This window comes from Poecilia reticulata, chromosome 22, assembly GCF_904066995.2.
Source record: "Poecilia reticulata chromosome 22, P_reticulata-male-v2, whole genome shotgun sequence".
Lineage (NCBI taxonomy): Eukaryota > Metazoa > Chordata > Actinopteri > Cyprinodontiformes > Poeciliidae > Poecilia > Poecilia reticulata.
The window spans coordinates 2,884,480-2,904,008 of NC_088851.1; the positions used below are offsets into that span (position 1 = coordinate 2,884,480).

General features: G+C 41.3%; 1 protein-coding gene across 4 annotated transcripts in view; it reads left to right on the forward strand.

Moving 5' to 3' along the window:
* kiaa0586 (KIAA0586 ortholog) overlaps positions 1-19,529 on the forward strand; it is a 37,072-nt gene extending 17,543 nt beyond the window's left edge. Inside the window, exons 8-26 of one of the 4 annotated variants that reach the window (XM_008398690.3) lie at positions 1,231-1,387; positions 1,630-2,186; positions 2,457-2,529; positions 3,182-3,373; positions 3,466-3,673; positions 3,759-3,920; positions 5,206-5,324; positions 6,273-6,416; positions 7,433-7,576; positions 8,061-8,245; positions 8,319-8,443; positions 9,091-9,278; positions 9,356-9,509; positions 10,259-10,409; positions 10,497-10,741; positions 12,173-12,225; positions 13,609-13,719; positions 14,033-14,177; positions 19,222-19,529. In XM_008398690.3, the coding sequence (XP_008396912.2) occupies positions 1,231-1,387; positions 1,630-2,186; positions 2,457-2,529; positions 3,182-3,373; positions 3,466-3,673; positions 3,759-3,920; positions 5,206-5,324; positions 6,273-6,416; positions 7,433-7,576; positions 8,061-8,245; positions 8,319-8,443; positions 9,091-9,278; positions 9,356-9,509; positions 10,259-10,409; positions 10,497-10,741; positions 12,173-12,225; positions 13,609-13,719; positions 14,033-14,177; positions 19,222-19,382 (3,274 nt within the window). In that variant the 3' untranslated portion in view covers positions 19,383-19,529. The remainder of the gene's footprint in view (positions 1-1,230; positions 1,388-1,629; positions 2,187-2,456; positions 2,530-3,181; positions 3,374-3,465; positions 3,674-3,758; positions 3,921-5,205; positions 5,325-6,272; positions 6,417-7,432; positions 7,577-8,060; positions 8,246-8,318; positions 8,444-9,090; positions 9,279-9,355; positions 9,510-10,258; positions 10,410-10,496; positions 10,742-12,172; positions 12,226-13,608; positions 13,720-14,032; positions 14,178-19,221) is intronic. The other 3 variants (XM_081603569.1, XM_008398691.3, XM_008398692.3) reach the window with 3 other exon arrangements.

Sequence of the window (19,529 nt, forward strand, 5' to 3'; positions counted from 1 at the left end):
CTTTAAACAATGTCACAAAAAACGTATGTATTTTTTTCCCATCTTTCTTTCCATTACCACAATATCAAGGGAGTCGGTCAAGGGTGGTCAAAGTACAACCTACTGGCCAAAAGCAGTGGGTAAGATAAATATTGTACACGTCAATGTTACTCTAAACGCTGGAGCCATAATCAGGAAGTGGAAAGAACATATTTTCCCAATTAACCAGCCAGAACCAGGTGACCCTTGGGAGATTTTGAACAGAGGAGTCAAAAGAATAATAAGAATCGTCCCAAGAGTCGAGGAGCTTTAGAAAGACTTGCAAATACTAGGTGCAGTTTTTCCCGTGAGTAAAATAAGTAATGCACTGAAACACAACAGCCTCTATAAATACTCGGTGCATAAGACTCCACTGCTGAAGAAAAGCGTATTGTATCAGTTTAACAGTGAAGAAACAGTCCAAAATCTCCCTAAGTTTGTTAATGGGTTGTATAGTTTAGAATAAGGGTGTTGGCATAATATTTATGAGCTAATATGTTAATGGCCCAATCACATTATGCTAATTCACAGTTACCTCTAGCTATTCTCACATTCCTGTCATTTCTTTGTTTAGTGGTTACTGATAGTGGACTGATATATTTTTTGCATTTCTCTTGTTCTTTAGTAAAGAACCACACAGGAACCAACCAGTTTTAATTAAAAAAAACAAACATAAACTCAGAAAACTGATGCCCCCTTTGACCACAAAGCCACATAATTAGCTTTTTGATTTCTATGACTGTGTAGCTTACTATGATTATTGATATTTGCCCTATTAAACCTACAAGTAAAACCTAGAAAAACATTGACATATCCAATGCTTATTTTACTTGCTGTGTGAATTCATGACTCTTGAAACATTAATCTACAAACTATTACATTAAGTGCAGTGTTGCACTTAATATTTTGATGGTGGCGTGTTGAACCCAACTGGAAATTAATCAAGCCTTTTTGCCTTATTAAGTTCTTTGGGATGAACTGGACAACATTTAAATCAACTTTTTCTAATGGATTTGTGGGGTCTCTTTAAGAAAACTGTTCTTGCCATTAATCTGCGCTGTACTTTATAGATTCAGTTAAAATGTGCAGTTACTTGTCTGTTATTTAGATGAATAGATAATGTACAAACCTCAACATTTTATAGCAATATAGAATTGGTGTGTGCAACAGGTTCTTTTATTTCTGTTTCTGTGGGTCTTTTCTTTGCTTCAGGAGCAACCTGTATCTCCAGCAGCATCCAGCTAATCCTGTGGCTGCAAGCGTTCATCTTCAGTCTTTAGCAAACGACACTCAGGAAGCGGTAAGGAGAGCCAGTGATATGTTAAAGCAGATGGAGTGTCTGAAGACGGAGATAAAGAGGCTGCTGACCGTGAGTAGTCAATATAACTCCACTTACAAGATTGTAGTAGAAACGGGTAGAAAGGTAACGGTGCTAGTATGCTCTACAGAGCTCTGCAAATGAGCTAATACTGGAGCCAGGTGTGCCGAAGCAAAGAGGCATTTAAACTTTGCAGGACACCGGCCCCTTGAGAACTAGAGTTTGAGACCATTGGTTCAGGCTAAGGGATATTTTTCCAGTGTTAAGTGTATGAACCACTTTCGTTCATTCAGCAGCAAGAAGACTCCCCAGGCTGGCTCCAGACCCAACAAAGCCAACCTGAGCCCCACCAGAGCAGATCCAAGCCAAAGGAAGTCCAGGTTCAGTTCCATGAAAACCAGCTCTACCAGTCAAACTCTGATCAGCACCAGGCCCGGCCAAGCAGTCTTCAACCAACCGACCCTCAAAACACTCACCCCCTGTTTCAGGCTTCCCATGTCCAACACAGACAGTCACAGGAGAACGTGGGTCCACAACTGCAGTCCCAATGTAATCAGCCCCTTTCTCAGAATCTGATGCCCATTACCACACCACCCCAAACTGGGCCCTTATTAACTCACCAGGAAGTCCAGGGTCCATCTAGCCAGAGTCTTCAAACCCTTTCCCATCAGTCCCAGTTTTCACTGCTCCAAAGGAAACCTGGTGGCTCCTCTACGCTGGAGGAGGCAGGCCAGGTTCTCCGACAGGCTCGGAGACGGAAGAAAGTTCTGGAGAACAACCTGGACGCTCTGCTGAAGGCTAAGAACGGAGAAATCCTACACTGCCAACTGGAAGCCTTGGCTGCTAACAGGTGACGCATGTTTACATAGCTAATGCTAATAGTAAGTTGGTGGTAAGTGTGAGCACACACACATTATCACTGGTGTAATCTGGAGGAGGGGCTGGTCACTGGTGCCTGTCTTCAGGTGCCAATGGACCAGTCACTGTCCATACCAGGGCAACACAGGAGACTAAACAAGCAACCCCCATTCTAAGGGCAACTCAGAGAAGCTAATTAAGCTAAAATGCATGTTTCCACACTGTGGGGAAAAAGAGTAAAGTCTACTTTTGTCGCCTGCAGAGACCTAACTGAAGAGGTCCGGATAAAGAAGACAGTGGATGCCTGGATCAACGCTTTAACCAGAGACGTTCAGGTAAACATTCAGAAATCTAGAATCAGTCCTGATCTGCATAATTTTCATTTATGTTGTGTTTCTTTATTCTCCTTGGTTTGCAGAGCTTCAAGCATTTTTTTTCTCACATTTTTGCATTGTGCAACTACATGCTGCAGTGTACTTCACTGAGAGTTTATGTGACAAAACAACACAAATGATGCATGCCTGTGACGTGAATAGAAGGCTACCATTTTTGTTTCAGGGTATTGGATTCACTGAGTCACACTTTTGTGGAACATTTTTGAAAGTTATTGTTTCCCTTCTGCTTTGGTAATGACAAAACAATGCAAGAACACATTCTCAAAGAGTAATAAACTTTAAATTCTAATAAAAATTTAACATTGGACCCAGAAGACATTTTAAATATACAAAATAAATAAACAAAACAACGTAAACGGCAAATAAAATGAATTATGAAGTTTTTGTAAACAAAATTGTCCTTCAAAAAATGGAAGACTTTTGTCATCTAGTTTTTGGTAGAAAGAGAGAGAAAAGAAAAAAAATGCTAGATCACAAAAATGGAAGTTATTGATCTTGTTTTAATTTATTGTGCGATTAACTAATTTATTGCTTATTCCAACAGGCCTAATAAGGTCCTGATGAAGTTTTCTAAGCTGTCTCATTTCTTCAGACTCTGGGTCATCCTCCCCCTGCTCAGGGTGCCATGCCTCCTCTAGATGCCATTCATCGCAGAGCAGCAAATGCAACAAAGTCCCAGCAGAGGGCTGCAGGCAGGGGGAAGCCAGTGAGCATGCCCAGAGGAACGAGTAATCAGCCAGTGATGGGAAGAGGAGGCAAAGACCAGACTGCTGGACACAGAATGGTCATTCCTGATTTTGCTGATGGGGCTAAATGTTCTTTTGGTCAGTGAAGTCCAGGTGATAACTTTATCATTGATTTTTTGTGTGACTGCAGGAGGCAGAGCCTGCTGGAGTCCCAGGTAACCTGATGGGCAGCCAGCAAAACGACATGGATGGAGAGCTTTATCTGACTCGACTGTACGGCAGACTCCCTCACGAAGGTCTCAGGCGAACCCTGAAGAAGAGCCCATACCCTCGTTTTAGCTCTCCTGTGTCTCCTCTCGGCAGGAAACAGCACCCCCGCCTGGTGGAAAGCATCAGAGGTCAGGAGATACATCCAGTCACTTCTGTTCATCTGTGGAGACTGTTCATTTCCCTGATTGGACTGTGGTCTATGTCTCCTGTCAGGTATAAGGCTGAAGTCCTGTAAGACTCAGACCAGTTTTGCTCCAGTCCTCAGTCAGTCAGCGGGACAAGCTTCCCAACACGTTCACTTATCCTTACTCCACTCTGCTCGACCTGTGGTGAACAGTGCAGAGCTCGCCACTGGTGCCAGGGCAATCCCACTGCGTCAGTAAACCACTGTACATCTACACTCTGAGCACAGTCACTCTTACTCATGTTGCTGTCAATCCATCCATCTGTCTGTCCAGCTAGCTGAGTTTTGTATTTACAACCTCTCTTTAGTTTAAATTTATGCAGTAAACTCATATTTAATCTTTATCAAAGGATTAACTCTGGCATAATGGTAATAAAATATGTGTAGGATCCCTGTTTTTTTTTTTGGGGGGGGTTAAGTGAAACATTAGTTGTATGACTCCAACAGCCTGTTGGAGTGTGACTCCGTCTGTGCCTGTTAAGACCCCTGGCTCTTAAATATAAGAAACACCAGGATTTTCTTTCACAAATCTTCTGTCCTCAGTAGCAGTGATGCTACTGAGGGAGCATCAGGGAGGGAGCAGCTGAGGGAATTATGGATTGTTGTAAGCATTGGAGACGGTTTTTGGTCAAATTTTTTAAATCGTATTTTCAAGATGGAGTAAATGTGGATCGCACTCATCTGTTTTCTTCTTTGGAAGGAATTTCTACTGTATTAGTCTCATGGCCTGATAGTGTCTTGGTTGCTACAGACTAGTTTTAAGAACACATAAACACTACAACACCAGCATGTATCTGATCAGGTCTGTCCTACAAAAAGGAAATAAAAATTGGGGTGTGTATAAGATTCCAGTACACTGAGGTTGAAACCCTTAAATGGTTCAAATGACTTTTCAAAAACAATTTATTTGAAGATGAATTCTTATTAGTGTGGTCTTAGCAAGTTCTTTTTTCTCTAGCACTCTGGACCTGTCCGTCATGTCTTATGGTGTAGTAATTAGCTATAAAAACAAAAGATGCCACTGAGTCATCTAAAGTGGAGTTATACTGTAGCTCTGCTGTCTATGACAGGTTGTAAAATAAACCTAACCTGAAGGACACCAAGAACACACAACCAAACCCATTATTTACAAATAAAAGATGGAAGCTAAGTTCAAGAAGCCAAGCATACAAAACTGAGTAGATGTCACAATCCTCAGGTAGAATCAACATTAGTCGCCGTACGTTCAGTAGTTTCTCTGTTTCTCACATTGTTTCTGATGTTGCTTCAGTTCATTGGGGTTTGAAGACATTTAATTTGCATGAAAAAATACACTTTGGCTTGAATTAGTTGGGACATCCAGCCAGTTGAACAGGTGTGAAATTTGCTGTCTCTTTCTTTTTTAAATAAAAGAATCATTTATAATGAGCTTCATTTAAAGGAATAATGAAAGTAGTATAGATCTAAAAATGACATCATACATGTTTGCTTTTGCAGGTCTTCCCAGGATGGACTCCTCCTCCAGGTGTGAGCGTGTTCAGGACAGAGCATCAGTACTTCCTGTTCCTCTGCCAGAGAGCAAGGCGAATGTCAACAATGGAGCCAACAATCACCAGGTGAACTGCATCATAAGTCTGCTCATTATGCCACATAACATTCATCCAAACACTTCAGTGCAACCTCAAGTGTTTTGTTAAAGATTCCAAGTCATTCCTCATATTCACAAGTAAAATTTTAAAGGGCTAAAGTGTTATGGCGTTTGGTTTTATCTGCCTCATTTAGTAAATAGAAACTGACTGAATGTTGCCCAAGAGCAGAAATTCTCACTCTGTCATAATTTCCACTCACTAGATGTCAGTTGTTGTTTTGTTCTTTTTTTTTTTAGGTGTGGTTGTTACATTTTCAGATACTTTGTGTCCATTATATGAATTAACATATGGAAACATAAGAGACCAGAAAAAAGTCCTCTTCTTCTGCAGAGGACGAGGACAGAGCGTTTTGGAGCTGCTCAGCCTCTCCCCACTTGAATCTGATGGAGAATTTTTGAAGGCAGCTGAAGGTTAAGGGATGAGGAATTCTAGCCCACTGTTTTACAGAAATGTTTTAATTCACAACCAGACACATTAATTCAGTAACGTTGGAGGGGCTTTGAGTAGGAACATCCTTCTTTAGGTGATATTATGTGATCTGAACTGGATTTAACTCTAGACTTTGGCAAGGTCAAAGTGTTTTTCTGTCTCACGATGCAGACCAGTCCAGGTCTTCCACATGAAACCCACTCATTCCTGGATGAACAGGAAGAAATGTGGTTTATTGCTGGTGGCCAGTGTTGGGAATTTCTCCTGTTTTTTTGTGTGTTTTTTTTACATAAAGCTTGGAACTGTTTTTGAAAATGCTCGATTATTTGTGGTGTTCTGTTTTCAATGTTTGTTCTGGGTTTATTTATCAGTTGATCCACAACAAGTAATTGCTCAGTAACTAAATTTACTTTAACTTCATTATTTTTTCGTATGTTGAAAAAAATGCATGTCTGAGTGCTCACTCTGGTGATTTGATGTTGACAGAAGCAGCAGGTGGTTCCAGAAAAGCCCCCATCTTCTCCATCACATGTCACTGAGATCAAAGCAGCAGAGCCTCTAAAAGATGACGAGGATGAAGAAAACAGCTTCCCTGGAAATAACTTTCTCTCTGTCACTGATGTCCACCAGGTAACCCGTGACTTATTTAGTGAATCAGCAGCGCCTCCATTTGTTTTTTTGCTTTGAGTGTCCTGTCAGGCAGTGTAGCCCTCAGGATTGTTGTCTGAGTGTCGAGGTGAGACCCGACAGCTTTACCTTCCCAAGTGGAGCATCACTAAGGATTTCCTGTGGATGGGGCCGGCCCCGGCCTCGACGCCGGCCCTGTCCACAGAGGGCCCCCTGCCCACAAGCCCTGATGTGGGTTCCTCCACAGAGCCACCCCCTAGCAGCACACAAACACTGAACATGAGCTACCAAGCACAGAATCTCCCATCCACAGGGGGGCGCAGGAGAGCTCCAACCCCAAAATGCCAATGGGAGCACACCTGTAAAGGGCAAACTGAAGGGAGATCTGAAAAGGCTCCAGAACCTTATAAAAAAGGCTGGTTCTGTTCTGGGGATGACTGTTTTAACTTCTGGAGGTGATGATGCAAAGAAGTATTCTTCATAAAATCAAGATAATTATGAACAACCCTGACCATTCTCTTCACAAGGCTGTTTTACAAAACCAGTGTCTTCAGTCAGAGGCTTCTTCAGATTTGCTGTTATACAGACCTCTACAGGAGATCTTTCCTGCCAACAGTCTCACTATTGACTGTAACTCTTTGAAAAATTTTAATTAATATGATTTACAACAACATTTAGTTTCCTTTTGAATTGACTTGAATTGAAGTGAATTGATCGCCACTGGAATTAAGAGCCACGATCTAAAAATCTGAACGATCCTGGGAGAACCGGAGCGCTGCCGGCCCCAAGCCCTAACAGCAAACAGAAGAACAGTGGTGTGAGAAGACCCCATGGACCCAGTCATATGTGATGTTGATGTTACATAATGCATTACAAATGGGGGCGTGGGGCGCTGGCCGGAACAGAATTATTCTTTTTTTAAATCCTACTTGAGAAATACTTTAATTTGACTATTTCTAGATAATTTCTCGTGGAAAAAAAATGTCTGAGTGCTCACTCTGGTGATTTGATGTTGACAGAAGCAGCAGGTGGTTCCAGAAAAGCCCCCATCTTCTCCATCACACATCATTGAGATCAAAGCAGCAGAGCCTCTAAAAGATGACGAGGATGAAGAAAACAGCTTCCCTGGAAATATCTTTCTCTCTGTCACTGATGTCCACCAGGTAACTGCCCTCTCTTCCTGACTTATTTAGTGAATCAGTAGCGCCTCCTGCTGGACACAGATAGATTAGCACACAGCAACATACTGTGTTTATCTTGTTAACGGATCAGGTCGGCCTGATTGAGGTGATTTTATGTTTCATAAACTCTTGTGATCGTAGCATACTGCAGTGAAACACCATTATCAGTTTGGTGGGAATACATCGATTCACCATGGCAACAGTTTCTTCGGTGTTATAAAGGAAGCTCCCAACTATAAAACAAAGTGTTCTTCTGACTTACATAGTTTTAATATTTCTGGGCTGACGTACATATTATTGGCTTTCTGAGACACTCTGGAAAAACATTGTGGAGAAAGTTTCTTTGCTGGTCACCAGGGTGAAGGTTGTAAAACTCTAAATATCTGCTGCCACATCAGACCAACTTCTGTTCCCTTCAGTCGCAGTGAGAAAGCTTTTCCTCTGCTCTGCACCAATGACTCTTCAGGCGGAGAACAGTGATGTGGGTGAGGAGGTGATGGTGTTGGAGGGAGGCCCCTCCCCGGCTCCAGTGCGGTTCCACAGCCCGGCCTTCCCGCCTGAAGCCCCCTCCTCTCGCCATGCTGAGATTGTGACTCCTGTGGCGGGCCGTGGCCGGACGCAGGACATCCTGGAGAACCGGCTGGTGGAGTGGTGAGGCCTGGGTCTAGACTTCACTCATGCTGCTGCTGCTGTGTCTGACTCTGCTGCTGCTGGTTCTGTTAAGGGTGGAGCAGCAGCTGATGTCCAGGATGATTGCTGATATGTATCGCCCTGCCCCGCCCGACCCCGCCCAGAATGACTCCACTGACCAATCAGAGCTTGAGGAGCGGAGTTTCACCTCAGATATTGGTAACACAGCAATATGTAATGATGAAATAACATCGACCTTCAGAATGTAATAAAACATAATTAAAACTACAATATGTAATAATAAATGCATAATGTACTAAAAATCCTTAAATAATACTTGTAATACTTTATACAGCATTATGTAGTAACACTTTTAGATTTTGCACCGATTATTACATAATAATGTGGCACATTATGTAATGTTCTGATTCTGGTTACCTGACTGATTCCACCGTCGCCTCTGACGGGACATCTGACTTTGTAAAGAGGCACACCTGCTCTACAGCCAGTCTTCATTAAGGAAGAGCCCCCTGTCTTTGCTATCATAATGATAAATAGTTTGTTATTTATAGATCAATTTACCATGGTATCCATTTTTTCTTGAGTACTGAATAAGCTGTTGAGCTGATAAACATGTTTAAAAAGTACACTGGTGCTCCTACTACCTACACATTTTATAGTAATATGCATAAAATATAATGTTATAATGTTGCAGAAAGTATAACAAAGTGTGTTCAAGGATTTTGACATTTTGCGTAACATAGTTTTACATTTTGAAGGCTATTATTACATAATGCAGGTTTCATGGTGAGTTTCTGTCCTAACTTGTGATGAACGTCTTGTCTCCACCCGCCGTGCGTTTGCAGTGGAAGCAGCAGGAGGTGGAGGTCTGCAGCTCTTTGTAGACGCCAACATCTCGGTGGATTCGGCTTTGATCAGGCAGCTGGTGAACGAGGTTCTGACTGAAACCGTGGCCCAGATGCTGTCCCAGACCAGAGCAGTGGCTACGGCTCCAGAACCAGGACCGGAAGCACCGCAGTCAGAAGAACAGGAGGTACTAAGAGCTCCTCAGATCCCTGAGATGATGTGAGCTGTTGTTTCACCTTCTTATGTTCCACATTTCTGCACCAGGACAAAGCGGCTCCACTGGTCCCGACACCAGTCCCATCACCTCCACCCAGCAGGCCCCAGCTCAGCAAAGACTCCACCCCAGCAGCCACTCCTCTTCCATCTGAACCATCCAGCCCAGTTCCCCAGGACTCTCCTCAGCCAGTCACAGCTCCAGGTCTGTCACCAGTAGACTTTAATAGTAGTATTGATCTTATATTTTAAGTGTGAAAGGACCAAAAGTTTGTAGTTGGCAAAACTTAAGAAGCATAAAAATCTTTAGAAGCATTACACTTTTATGTTTGTGATGTTTAGAGAGAAAATGCTTCACTTTTCCAGCATCACAGCCAGTTAATGACTTGGCATGTTGATGATCTGTAATGGTTGTTGTGGAGCCCTGGTGACAACAGCATGAGAGCGTCTGTAGAGGCCAACCATCACTTTCTACAGGCGATTTGGCTACAAATAAATGTATCTCAACACCACTTAGTTGATTGTTGGATCTTCTAGATTTTTAGAATTTCTTTTAAAGTTTTTTACAGTGTGACCTGGGTGTGACACAGGTTTTTACATTTCATAGGAGTGTGTTTTTAATCAAATCTTCAGCTGCAATCTGATTTCAGCCCAAATTACATTGATAAAATTTTTAAAACTTGATTACAGTCCAGTCTGTTTATGGTTATTGTATAGTCTAGGTTTATAGTCTTTCTGCTCTCCTCCTGTAATCTGTTTATAGGCTTGTGTGGAAGCTGATCACACATTTGTTGTAATCTCTTTTAGATCTCCTTGTTACCCATTCCAGCCTGATCAAACCATGATGACAGTCTTTTTATCTCTCTATAATCTGATATACATGTAACATTATTCTGGTAAGGATACTTGATTACAATCATGCATTAATGTACTGTCCTCCGCCTGTGACCTCAGAACCTGTAGCTACACCGGCTGCCACACCAGAACCCTGTCTGCCCGATGAAAGCTCCTCTGCTGCTCATCAGGTCCCGACCCCAGCCTCACAGAAGGACCCACAACTTTCACTGGACAAGCTGGAAGAGCTGGAGTCACAGGAACACTCTCTGTACGCGCGCGCACACACACACACACACACACACACAGACACACAGATTGCGTGGCTCGTCAAACTCCATCCTCTCTCCTACATCAGGGCGCTGTCTGTAGCAGAGGAGGAGCCGGCGGTCAGCAGCCCCGCTCCTGCTCAGTCCCAGCCTCCTCAGGCAGAACCCAGTCCTGTTCCTCCTCCCAGTCATCTGGAAACCAGTAGCTCCAGCAGCAGCAGCAGTTCCAGCAGCAGCAGTAGCAGCGCTGTAACTGCAGAGACCGAAGCTGCACTCAAACACATCTCAGAGGGCGAGTTACTCATCAGCGTCAACCAGCTGGCCCCTCTGACAGGTATGAGCAGCAACTAGGGCTGCACCGACTACAGTTTTTGGACTGATTACTAAACTTTACTGAACTGATTCCCATTTTGTCCAATACCAATTTTTTTTGTCTGAGTGTCACTAAATATAGCAAGAAAGTAGCTGAGTTGGCAACATTGGAATCATTGTTGTTAACTATAAACATGCAGACATGACCTAATAGTGGATCAGTCAGTCAAACCTCTATCACTGCAGAGCAGAAGAGGACAGTGGCTGATATTTAGACCTCTGCTGAGGTACATAAGATCGGGGGAACAGATCAGCTTCACATGTCTAGTCTCTGCTCTCCCAAAATGAAGGAAATCTGCGCCAATAAATCGGTGCACCCCTAGCAGCAACATCACGTTACGTTTTCTGCAACTTACGTCCAGGACCTCACCTCATAAACCAGGTGCATCTTCCCTTTATGAAAAAAAAGATTCAAATTTTTTTCTAGCTTTAAATAAGCTTCAGGCTCAGGCTGGATATTTGAGGACTGATGAATAAAAATGAGTCAAAATGTTCGGGATCCACTAAAGTTTCAGCCGATCAGCAGCTGGAAGCTGCTGGGACACATTAATTCTGTGTGCTCCAGAATTAATGTGGCATTAATGTCCATGGTGAGAGGATGAAGATGTTACCATACTTTGCAAAAAGAAAAGATTAACCAGTTCTAAGAATTTTTATTTAGGAAAGAAAAAAATCACAAATGATTCTTCCTTTTAGATCTGAAGTGTTGCCTAACAAATAAACTTGTCAAAATGACTATCAAACGTATAGGTAGTTGGGAATAAATGTAATGAAATAAACATTAATCATCAATTTATTTATTTATTGTTTTTTAATTTCCTGAGGAAAATATGAAGCAGACTGATATTCCAGCTTTTTTCATTGCCACAAAAAATGCATCGTCATAAAATTGATGATAAATGCAAAAATCATTAGCAAAAATCTGTTCCTTTGTTGAGAGAATTGTGTCCAAAATTGAAGTGTTTTCCTCTGCGATGAGCTGACAGCAGCTCACCTGCTGTCATGCTGTCACTGATGGTGGAAACATGCTGATTCATCATGTTGGTCTAACTGCACCAAGTTTCTGTTTCCTTCCAGAATGGTTCGTGTTTGACGAAAATTTAGTTTTGTTCTATTCTTTGTGTTCTGTTTGTTTATGCTTTTGCTTTTGGCAGAATATTTTACTTAAACCTCAGAAACAGAGCACAGAAAGAGATTAAAGGGAAGTGTGACTAATTTTTTGTGTTCTTTTTAAAAAAATTGTTTTTAAATCACAGATTAGAAGGTGGCTCGGTAATATTTCCTGTGGTTTTTGTTGTTTGTTTCATAAATCCAGTATGGTGAAATGAGTTCTGATCCTTTTCCTGTAGCCGTGTTTGCTTGTTGCTGTAATTTTGATCAATTTATGTTTCAGAAGAGGAGGAAGTCTGTAGCTTCTCTAGCTCGCTACAAGAGGTGGAAGACATGGTGAGTAGTCGATGCCTGGACTGTGGGATCACTTCCTCCTCTGAATTCTCACTGATCAGTCAATCAATCAATCAATCAATCATAGCACGTTTCAGCAACACGGCAGTTCAAAGTGCTTTGCATTTTAAAAACACAAAAAGACACCACATAGTCAACAATTGAGAAAACCAATAACAAACATTACATTTCATTGAGTGTCATCATATTATCTTCAATACATGTCATACAATATGTTAATCTTTTTACCTCTAGCTGCTATGAGCTATTGTGGTTTTGGTATCAGCAGTAAGACAATAACATAGAGTTTTTTTATAATCTACAAATTTTTTTAATCAAAATTGCCCAAAAAAGACTGTTTTGTGTTTAGAACAACAAAAACTCAACCGATGAGGAATTTTGGCCCAGTCTCTTTTCTAACGTTGCTTCAGCTTCTTGAGATTTGCAGACTTGGTTCTGCACAACCTACTAGATTTGATTCTTTCCTTTTTCAACTATTCTCTTGCTTATTTACTGCTGTTTCAGGGTCATTGTTCTGTCCATGGCCCACTCTGGTTCCATCTTTACATTTGACTAGAGTTCATAGTCAGGTCAATAATGTCTCCAACATGCCTGTTTGTGCTGATATGCATCAAACATCATGATATCCATGATGAATTTTACATACATTAAGGATAGTAGGGCTGCAAGACAACAGGCAAATATTTAATTCAATACCTCTGCTGATTATTGCTGATGACATTGATAACTCGCATTTTCCACAACTCTTTTCATTATTTTTGTATCACAATTTATCCACCATTCATTGTCAGCGTTAGCATCTCTCTACAAACATAAATCATGTATGGACAGAGAGGTTTGTAAAAAAACCAGGAGGATACAGAACATCATCCAGTTCTAAAGTCCTTCCACTGAGAAAATAGACTTTAAAATACTGATGTGAATTTATAAATCATTGAACAGTTAAGCAGCACAATACATTAAAGATCTGCTGTTGTTGCATCAGCCTTCCAGAACCTCTCAGGTCTTCTGGTTCTGCTCTGCATCCAGAACCAGAACCAAACGTGGAGAAGCAGCATTCAGCTTCTATGCACCACAAATCTGGAACAAACTTCCAGAAAACTGCAAAGCAGCTGAAACACTGAGTTCCTTTAAATCTAGACTAAAAACCCACCTTAGAGTTTAGAGTTGCTTTTGAAACATAATAATTGAACATTGAGCAAAATATTCGACGTGTTTTGATGATTTTGATGATGGCACTTGACAAAATGGAAAGTTTGTTTCTGTTTTCTCATTTGATCTGATTGGTCTTATTTAAAGCCTAAGATGTTTGGATTAAAGTCATTAAGAGCCTGTTTGTTTTGTCCGTCTGTGTTTGTCCTGCAGGCCTTTGACTCGTCCACTGTAGAACAGGTTGGAGGTCGTAGCATTCTGCTGACCCTGTTGACCAAGATGGATCAGGGAGTCACTCACAGAGGACAGAGGCCACAGCCTGAGGTTTGCTGACCAGTTGCACTTTAAAACCAGAGTCAAGCACATTTGAAAACATGAATTTACAGACTATCAGGCTGTTTAAAGAAATCTTGAGGATTTCACTGTTAACCCTAAAAATCTAATTCCACCCTAGTAGCAAACCTAATAAAACCTCAGAAGTTTTTCTTGTACCATTGCAAAGGTTATTACTTTTACTTTGAGTTGATGGACAGCTCAGTGTTTCAGTGATTATGCTACATTTTATTACTGAGAATAGGAGGTAAGTGAAGGGTGTTAAACATTCACGCTCTGTAACCTTTGACCTGCCGTGTTTTAGGGCTCCTGGGGGAGGGAGGAGATGGAGGACGAGGTGAGTGTGGGGGAGGTGAGAGACTGCGGGCCGGCAAAACCTCAGAACCAGACCAGAGACCCGACGGGACTGAATCAAAGCTCCGCCTGCGGACAGATCAGCCAGCCGTCAGGTCAGAACGTCTGTACAGTATGTCTGGGCTGGTGAGGTCATAGTTGTGACAAAATACATGATATTATTTTGCTGAGTGGGATCATGGAATTCCTTATGAGTGATGAGTGAGACTGTTACCTTCAGTCTGGAGAAACAGGAAGGACTTGTGTTTTGTCGTCTAATGTGTACAAATATAAGACGACAACCTGGATTTTTAAAATACTGGTAGAGTTCTAATAATATGAGGAAATAATTCAAAACAAAGAAAAAATCGTTTACATTTTCTGTAAATAAAAAAAGCAACATCTGACAAGGTATAAATTGGTACACCCTAAAATTTCTTCCCGCTTTAAATTTCTTAAATTTGACGGACAGAGAAGGTCTGTTCAACCAAAAACATCTAGATCAGCCTTGGTTTTCTATGTCTAAAACATAGAAAAATATTTGCTGAAAAAATTGTAGCACTGTTATTATTTTGGTGAGGTACCAATTACTGGGAAAGAGACTGGTAGCAGTCCGCTCTACTGGCACTACATCCAATGAAACACCTGAACCAGAGTTCAGCATCCCTTTCAATCCATATGTAACTTTAATAATATCCACTTTGAAGAGATTGCTTTGCTATACGGTTGGTGCTCAGCACAACCGATTTGTCTGTAGCCTGAAAGAGTTCTGAGCTATAATCTTTGGTGGTGTCACATGAAGTAAAGGTTAGAAGCCAACACCAATTACTGCTCTGTGTTACAGGCCTAATGTTGTGTAGGGGAAAAGCGTAACATTAGTGTTTAGCTGTTTCTGAAAACTTTGCACATCAGCATTTTCTGCCAACTAGCTGTGTGGAAAACACATTTTATTGTGTTTCTGCTTCATCTTCAGTCTCTGGTTGTCATGGATGCATGTCTGATCTCACACTTACCAGCTCAGCGCTTCTGCAATTTTCTACCAGCATTATTCTTTAGGCAGTCAGACAGCTTGGTGGGTGTGTGTGTGTGTGTGTGTGTGTGTGTGTGTGTGTGTGTGTGTGTGTGTGTGTGTGTGTGTGTGTGTGTGTGTGTGTGTGTGTGTGTGTGTGTGTGTGTGTGTTTCTTTGCAGAGGCTACTGTATCCCTGCATGTTTGTATTTTCTGTTGATAATCACAGAAACCTGCAGACCTGTTGCATAGCAACAGTTTCTGCTGGACTAGATACTAAAACCTATAAGAACCAGGTTAAAGGCAGATAGTTTTTCCTTTGGCATTTTAACATGTTCTTCATAAAAATGAGTCCAACTATTGCAGGGCTTTACTGTTGCTATGTTGCCATGGAGACTCTGAGAGTAAGCAGAAGAAGACTCAAACAAATGAATGAATAGATTTTTCCTTTGTTGAGCTGCTGACTGTGAAGTCTGCTGTGTTGTCTTTCCAGCATTTGGTCCGGCTCTGCCATCAGGTGTTTTTAAAGACGTGGATGTTACCTGTGCAGATGTGTGTGTTTGTGCCTCTGTGGCTGTGCAGGGCGGCGTTGAAGCACACTGAGCCCTGTGTTCCAGAGGCCTTAGCTTTACTCTCTGCACACTCTATCCTTTCACTGCCCAACTCGGTTTCCGTTCAGCTTATGGAGCCTGTGAAAGGCTCGTCTTCATTTCCCCGGTTCCCGCTGATGCTGCCAGCCCAGAACACGCACTCCCTGCCCCCACACACTCAGAGCCCACCCAGCTCGGCCTTTAGAGTTCTGATACCGTAAAGCAGTTTGTTAATGGCTTCCTGGTAAAGTCTTCCCCAAAATTCCCTGGCAGGATTGTTTTAATTCAGAAAGCATGGACTTTCTAACATGATCGGCCTGTTTGAAGTCCTTTCACAGATTTGAGTCCATACTTTAAAGCTGCAGTATGTAACTTTAATATATTTTTTACATATTTGTTAAAACTATCACCATGTCGTGACAGTATAATATGAGACAGATCATCTGTGATAAAATCAAGTTCCTCTGGCTTCTCCCCATGGACCTGCTGTCACCTGAACAAACACACTGCTCTGTCAGAAACAACCGATCACAGCCAGCTGGAGGGTCTTAGCGCTGTCAATCACCTCCATGTATGCACTCCTCACAACCTCCCCCTTCCTCTCTGCTACATTACACCTGATTGTCCAAAACAGAATCTGCCATGAATGCTCAGGCTAGTTAGCATGATAACAGCAGATAAACGGTTTTCCTGGAGCGGTAAGTTGTTTGTCTACCTTTAACATGTTTAGCAGTACATACCCGAGATTGATTGACAGTGTTAAGACCCTCCTTCTGGCTTTGACCAGGAGCGGAACATACCTTCTGATCAATCAAGAGTACTTGTATAGCACATTTCAGCAACAAGGCAGTTAAAACACATCATAAACATGTCATATAATCAACAGTTGAGAAAAGCAGTAACAGACATTACATTTTGTCAAGCGCTATTATTGTTAGCGCATACGTACACATGAAATGTGTTGGTTAATATTCCATTTATTATGGTTCAAACGAAGCTCTAAACTGAAGAGGTTTTAGCCTGGACTTAAAGGCTCTCTGTGTTTCAGCTATTTTTCAGTTTCTGGAAGTTTGTTATAGATTTGTGGTGCATAAAAGCTGAATGCTGCTTTTCCATGTTTGGTTCTGGTTCTGGATGGAGAGCAGAACCAGAAGACCTGAGAGGTTCTGGAAGGTTGATACAACAACAGCAGAACTTTAAACCGTTAAGTGATTTATAAACTAACATCAGGATTTTAAAGTCTATTCTCTCAGTGGAAGGACTTTAGAACTGGGTGATGTTCTCTATCCTCCTTGTTTTAGTCAGAACACCAGCAGCAGCGTTCTGGATCAGCCGCAGCTGGAGGATTGATTTGTTAGGTTCATGTGTGAAGACACTGTTGCAGTAATCGATGCAACTAAAGATAAACACATAGATGAGTTTCTCTAGATCTTGCAGAGACATCAGTCCTTTAATTCTATCCTACAAAAATGTTCTTCAGTTGATAGAAGGCTGACTTTGTAACTGTCTTCATGTGACTCTGAAGGTTCAGGTCAGAGTTCATCACTACAACCAGATTTCAGACCTGATCACTAGTTTCTAGATGTAATAACCGAAACTGTGACTCTAGATCAGTCCAAAGATAATAACTTCAGTTCTGTTTTTGTTCAGCTGGAGAAATTTTTGGCACATTCATATATTTACCTGTTCTAAGCATCTGTTCAGTGCTTGGGGTTGGTTCAGAGTCACCTGGTGACATTGTAATGTAGAGCTGTATGTCATCTGCTTAGTTACATATAGATATTAATTAAGAGGAGTCCCAGGATTGAACCTTGGGGTATCCCATATATGACCTCTGTCTGCGTCACTGAGACGTTTTCTATTGAAACAAAGAAATCCCTGTTCTTTATGTAAGACTCATAACCAACTGAGTGCTGGACTGGAGAGTCCGACCCAACTCTCCAGTCTTTCCAGTAATATGTCGTGGTCAACAGTGTTAAATGCTGCGATGAGGTCCAACAGAACCAGCACTGTGGTTCTTCCACAGTCTGTATTTATGTGGATGTCATTGAACAGTTTGATGAGGGCTCTGTGGTGAGCTCGGAAACCGGACCGAAAGACGTCAAAGCGGTTGGTCATCGTTAAAAAACTATGTAACTGTTTAAATAAGATGGCAGTAGTAGCACTGGGAGGAACTGTAAGAGCTGTTCACAGATTTTCTCTCATTACACAGTCTGGACATGGGATAGTTTTAACAAAAATGTAAAATAAAAAACTGCGGATAAACGGTTTAAAAAAGCTTTAAAAAACACCCTACTTAGTTTCTTTCAGAGGTGGACCTGCTGCTCCCCCCAGTGAGCTTATGCTTAAAGGCCTAACCTCTGGTCAGACATTTATCTTAAGGTTTTCTAGAGAGCAGAATTTATGGTTCCATCAATGAAGTAGCAAAGCAGCCCCAGACCATCTCACTACACTGTTAGACAGTATGATGTTCTTTTTCTAAAATACAGTTTTATTACATGGCCATTGCCTCCTAAAACATTTCCGCTTGATTCTCATGTCTTTTCAATGCTCCGTCTGGGATTTCTTCCATTGAGCTGATGATGTTGATTTTCTACTATAGTCTGCCTGTAATTTGGCAATGGCAGCGGATGAAGAGAATGACACCGTTCAGTCCATGTTGGCCACGCTTCCACAGTATTGATGACTTAAGGTCAGGTCATTTCTGGCAGAAAAGACATTGAGCTCGAGACTTCTGTCTTTGCAGTGTGGGGTGGTTGTTTCACACTGTAAACAGTGTTTGCTGTTTGTGTTTAAAATGTTAGCTATTTTGGCCAATCACTAACATTTGGCCCAGATCAGATCCAATCGATTCAAACTTCAACAAAGGCTTTCAGGATGTCCAGACCCTCTGCAGGAAGCAAAGCATAGAACAAGGGGCTGTTTGTTGCCAGGATACTGTTTTATTTATTTATTTATTTATTTATTTATTTATTTATTTATTTATTTATTTATTTATTTTTCAGGATACTGTTTTATATCAGATGTAACAAAACAAGCACCTTCCAAACAGTTCCATATCCTCAGTCTCTTTCATGTTGAATCATGATGAACTCTGACCTTAACTGAGGCAGTATGGTCATTAACAGTCACCAAAGACTAGATTATTTTTAACCCATATGTAACAATCTGTTAATCTTGAGTGCATGTAAAATATCTTCTAGTGTAAAACAGGAAATCAAATGGCAGTTATAATGTGTAAAAAAAATAAATTAAAAAAATTGTGAGTCAACACAAGAAATGTTAGAAACCTACATTGTTCTGTTTAGTTTAAATGTTTATAAAAGACTTGAAGAAAAACTGCAGATTAGCCCAAAAATGCTCAATGGAACCAATTTTTATTTGCATATATACAATACAAAAATAAATATGTATTTAATGTCAAAACATAAAAAACTTTTTTTATGGGTACATATTTAATTACTTAACATAATGGCTTTAAGGCGAGCTAGACTCTAGAACAACACTGACCTTCCAGTGAAATTGCTCAGTTTATAGTCAATAAAGTTTTTTTTTTTCTTAGACGTTGGACATCTGGACAAACAAAATCCACAGGGAGGAGCCAGGAAGACAGGTGTTCATCTGGCCACCTGTAGAACCCAGGGTAGAAACGAGGAGGACAACGAGCAGACCGACGGGTCAGTGGATCCAGACACAAACTCCTCCACCAGTGACGTCTTCTGATCAGACTCTCATGGTTTCCTTTTTTTAACTTTTTGCAACCATTCCCTGCAGCCTTTCACTTTTGTAAATTTGAGTGATTAACTGTTTGATTGTTTTAAATGTTGTCATGTTCTTTCAGAATAAAAATTACATATTTGACTTTTAATA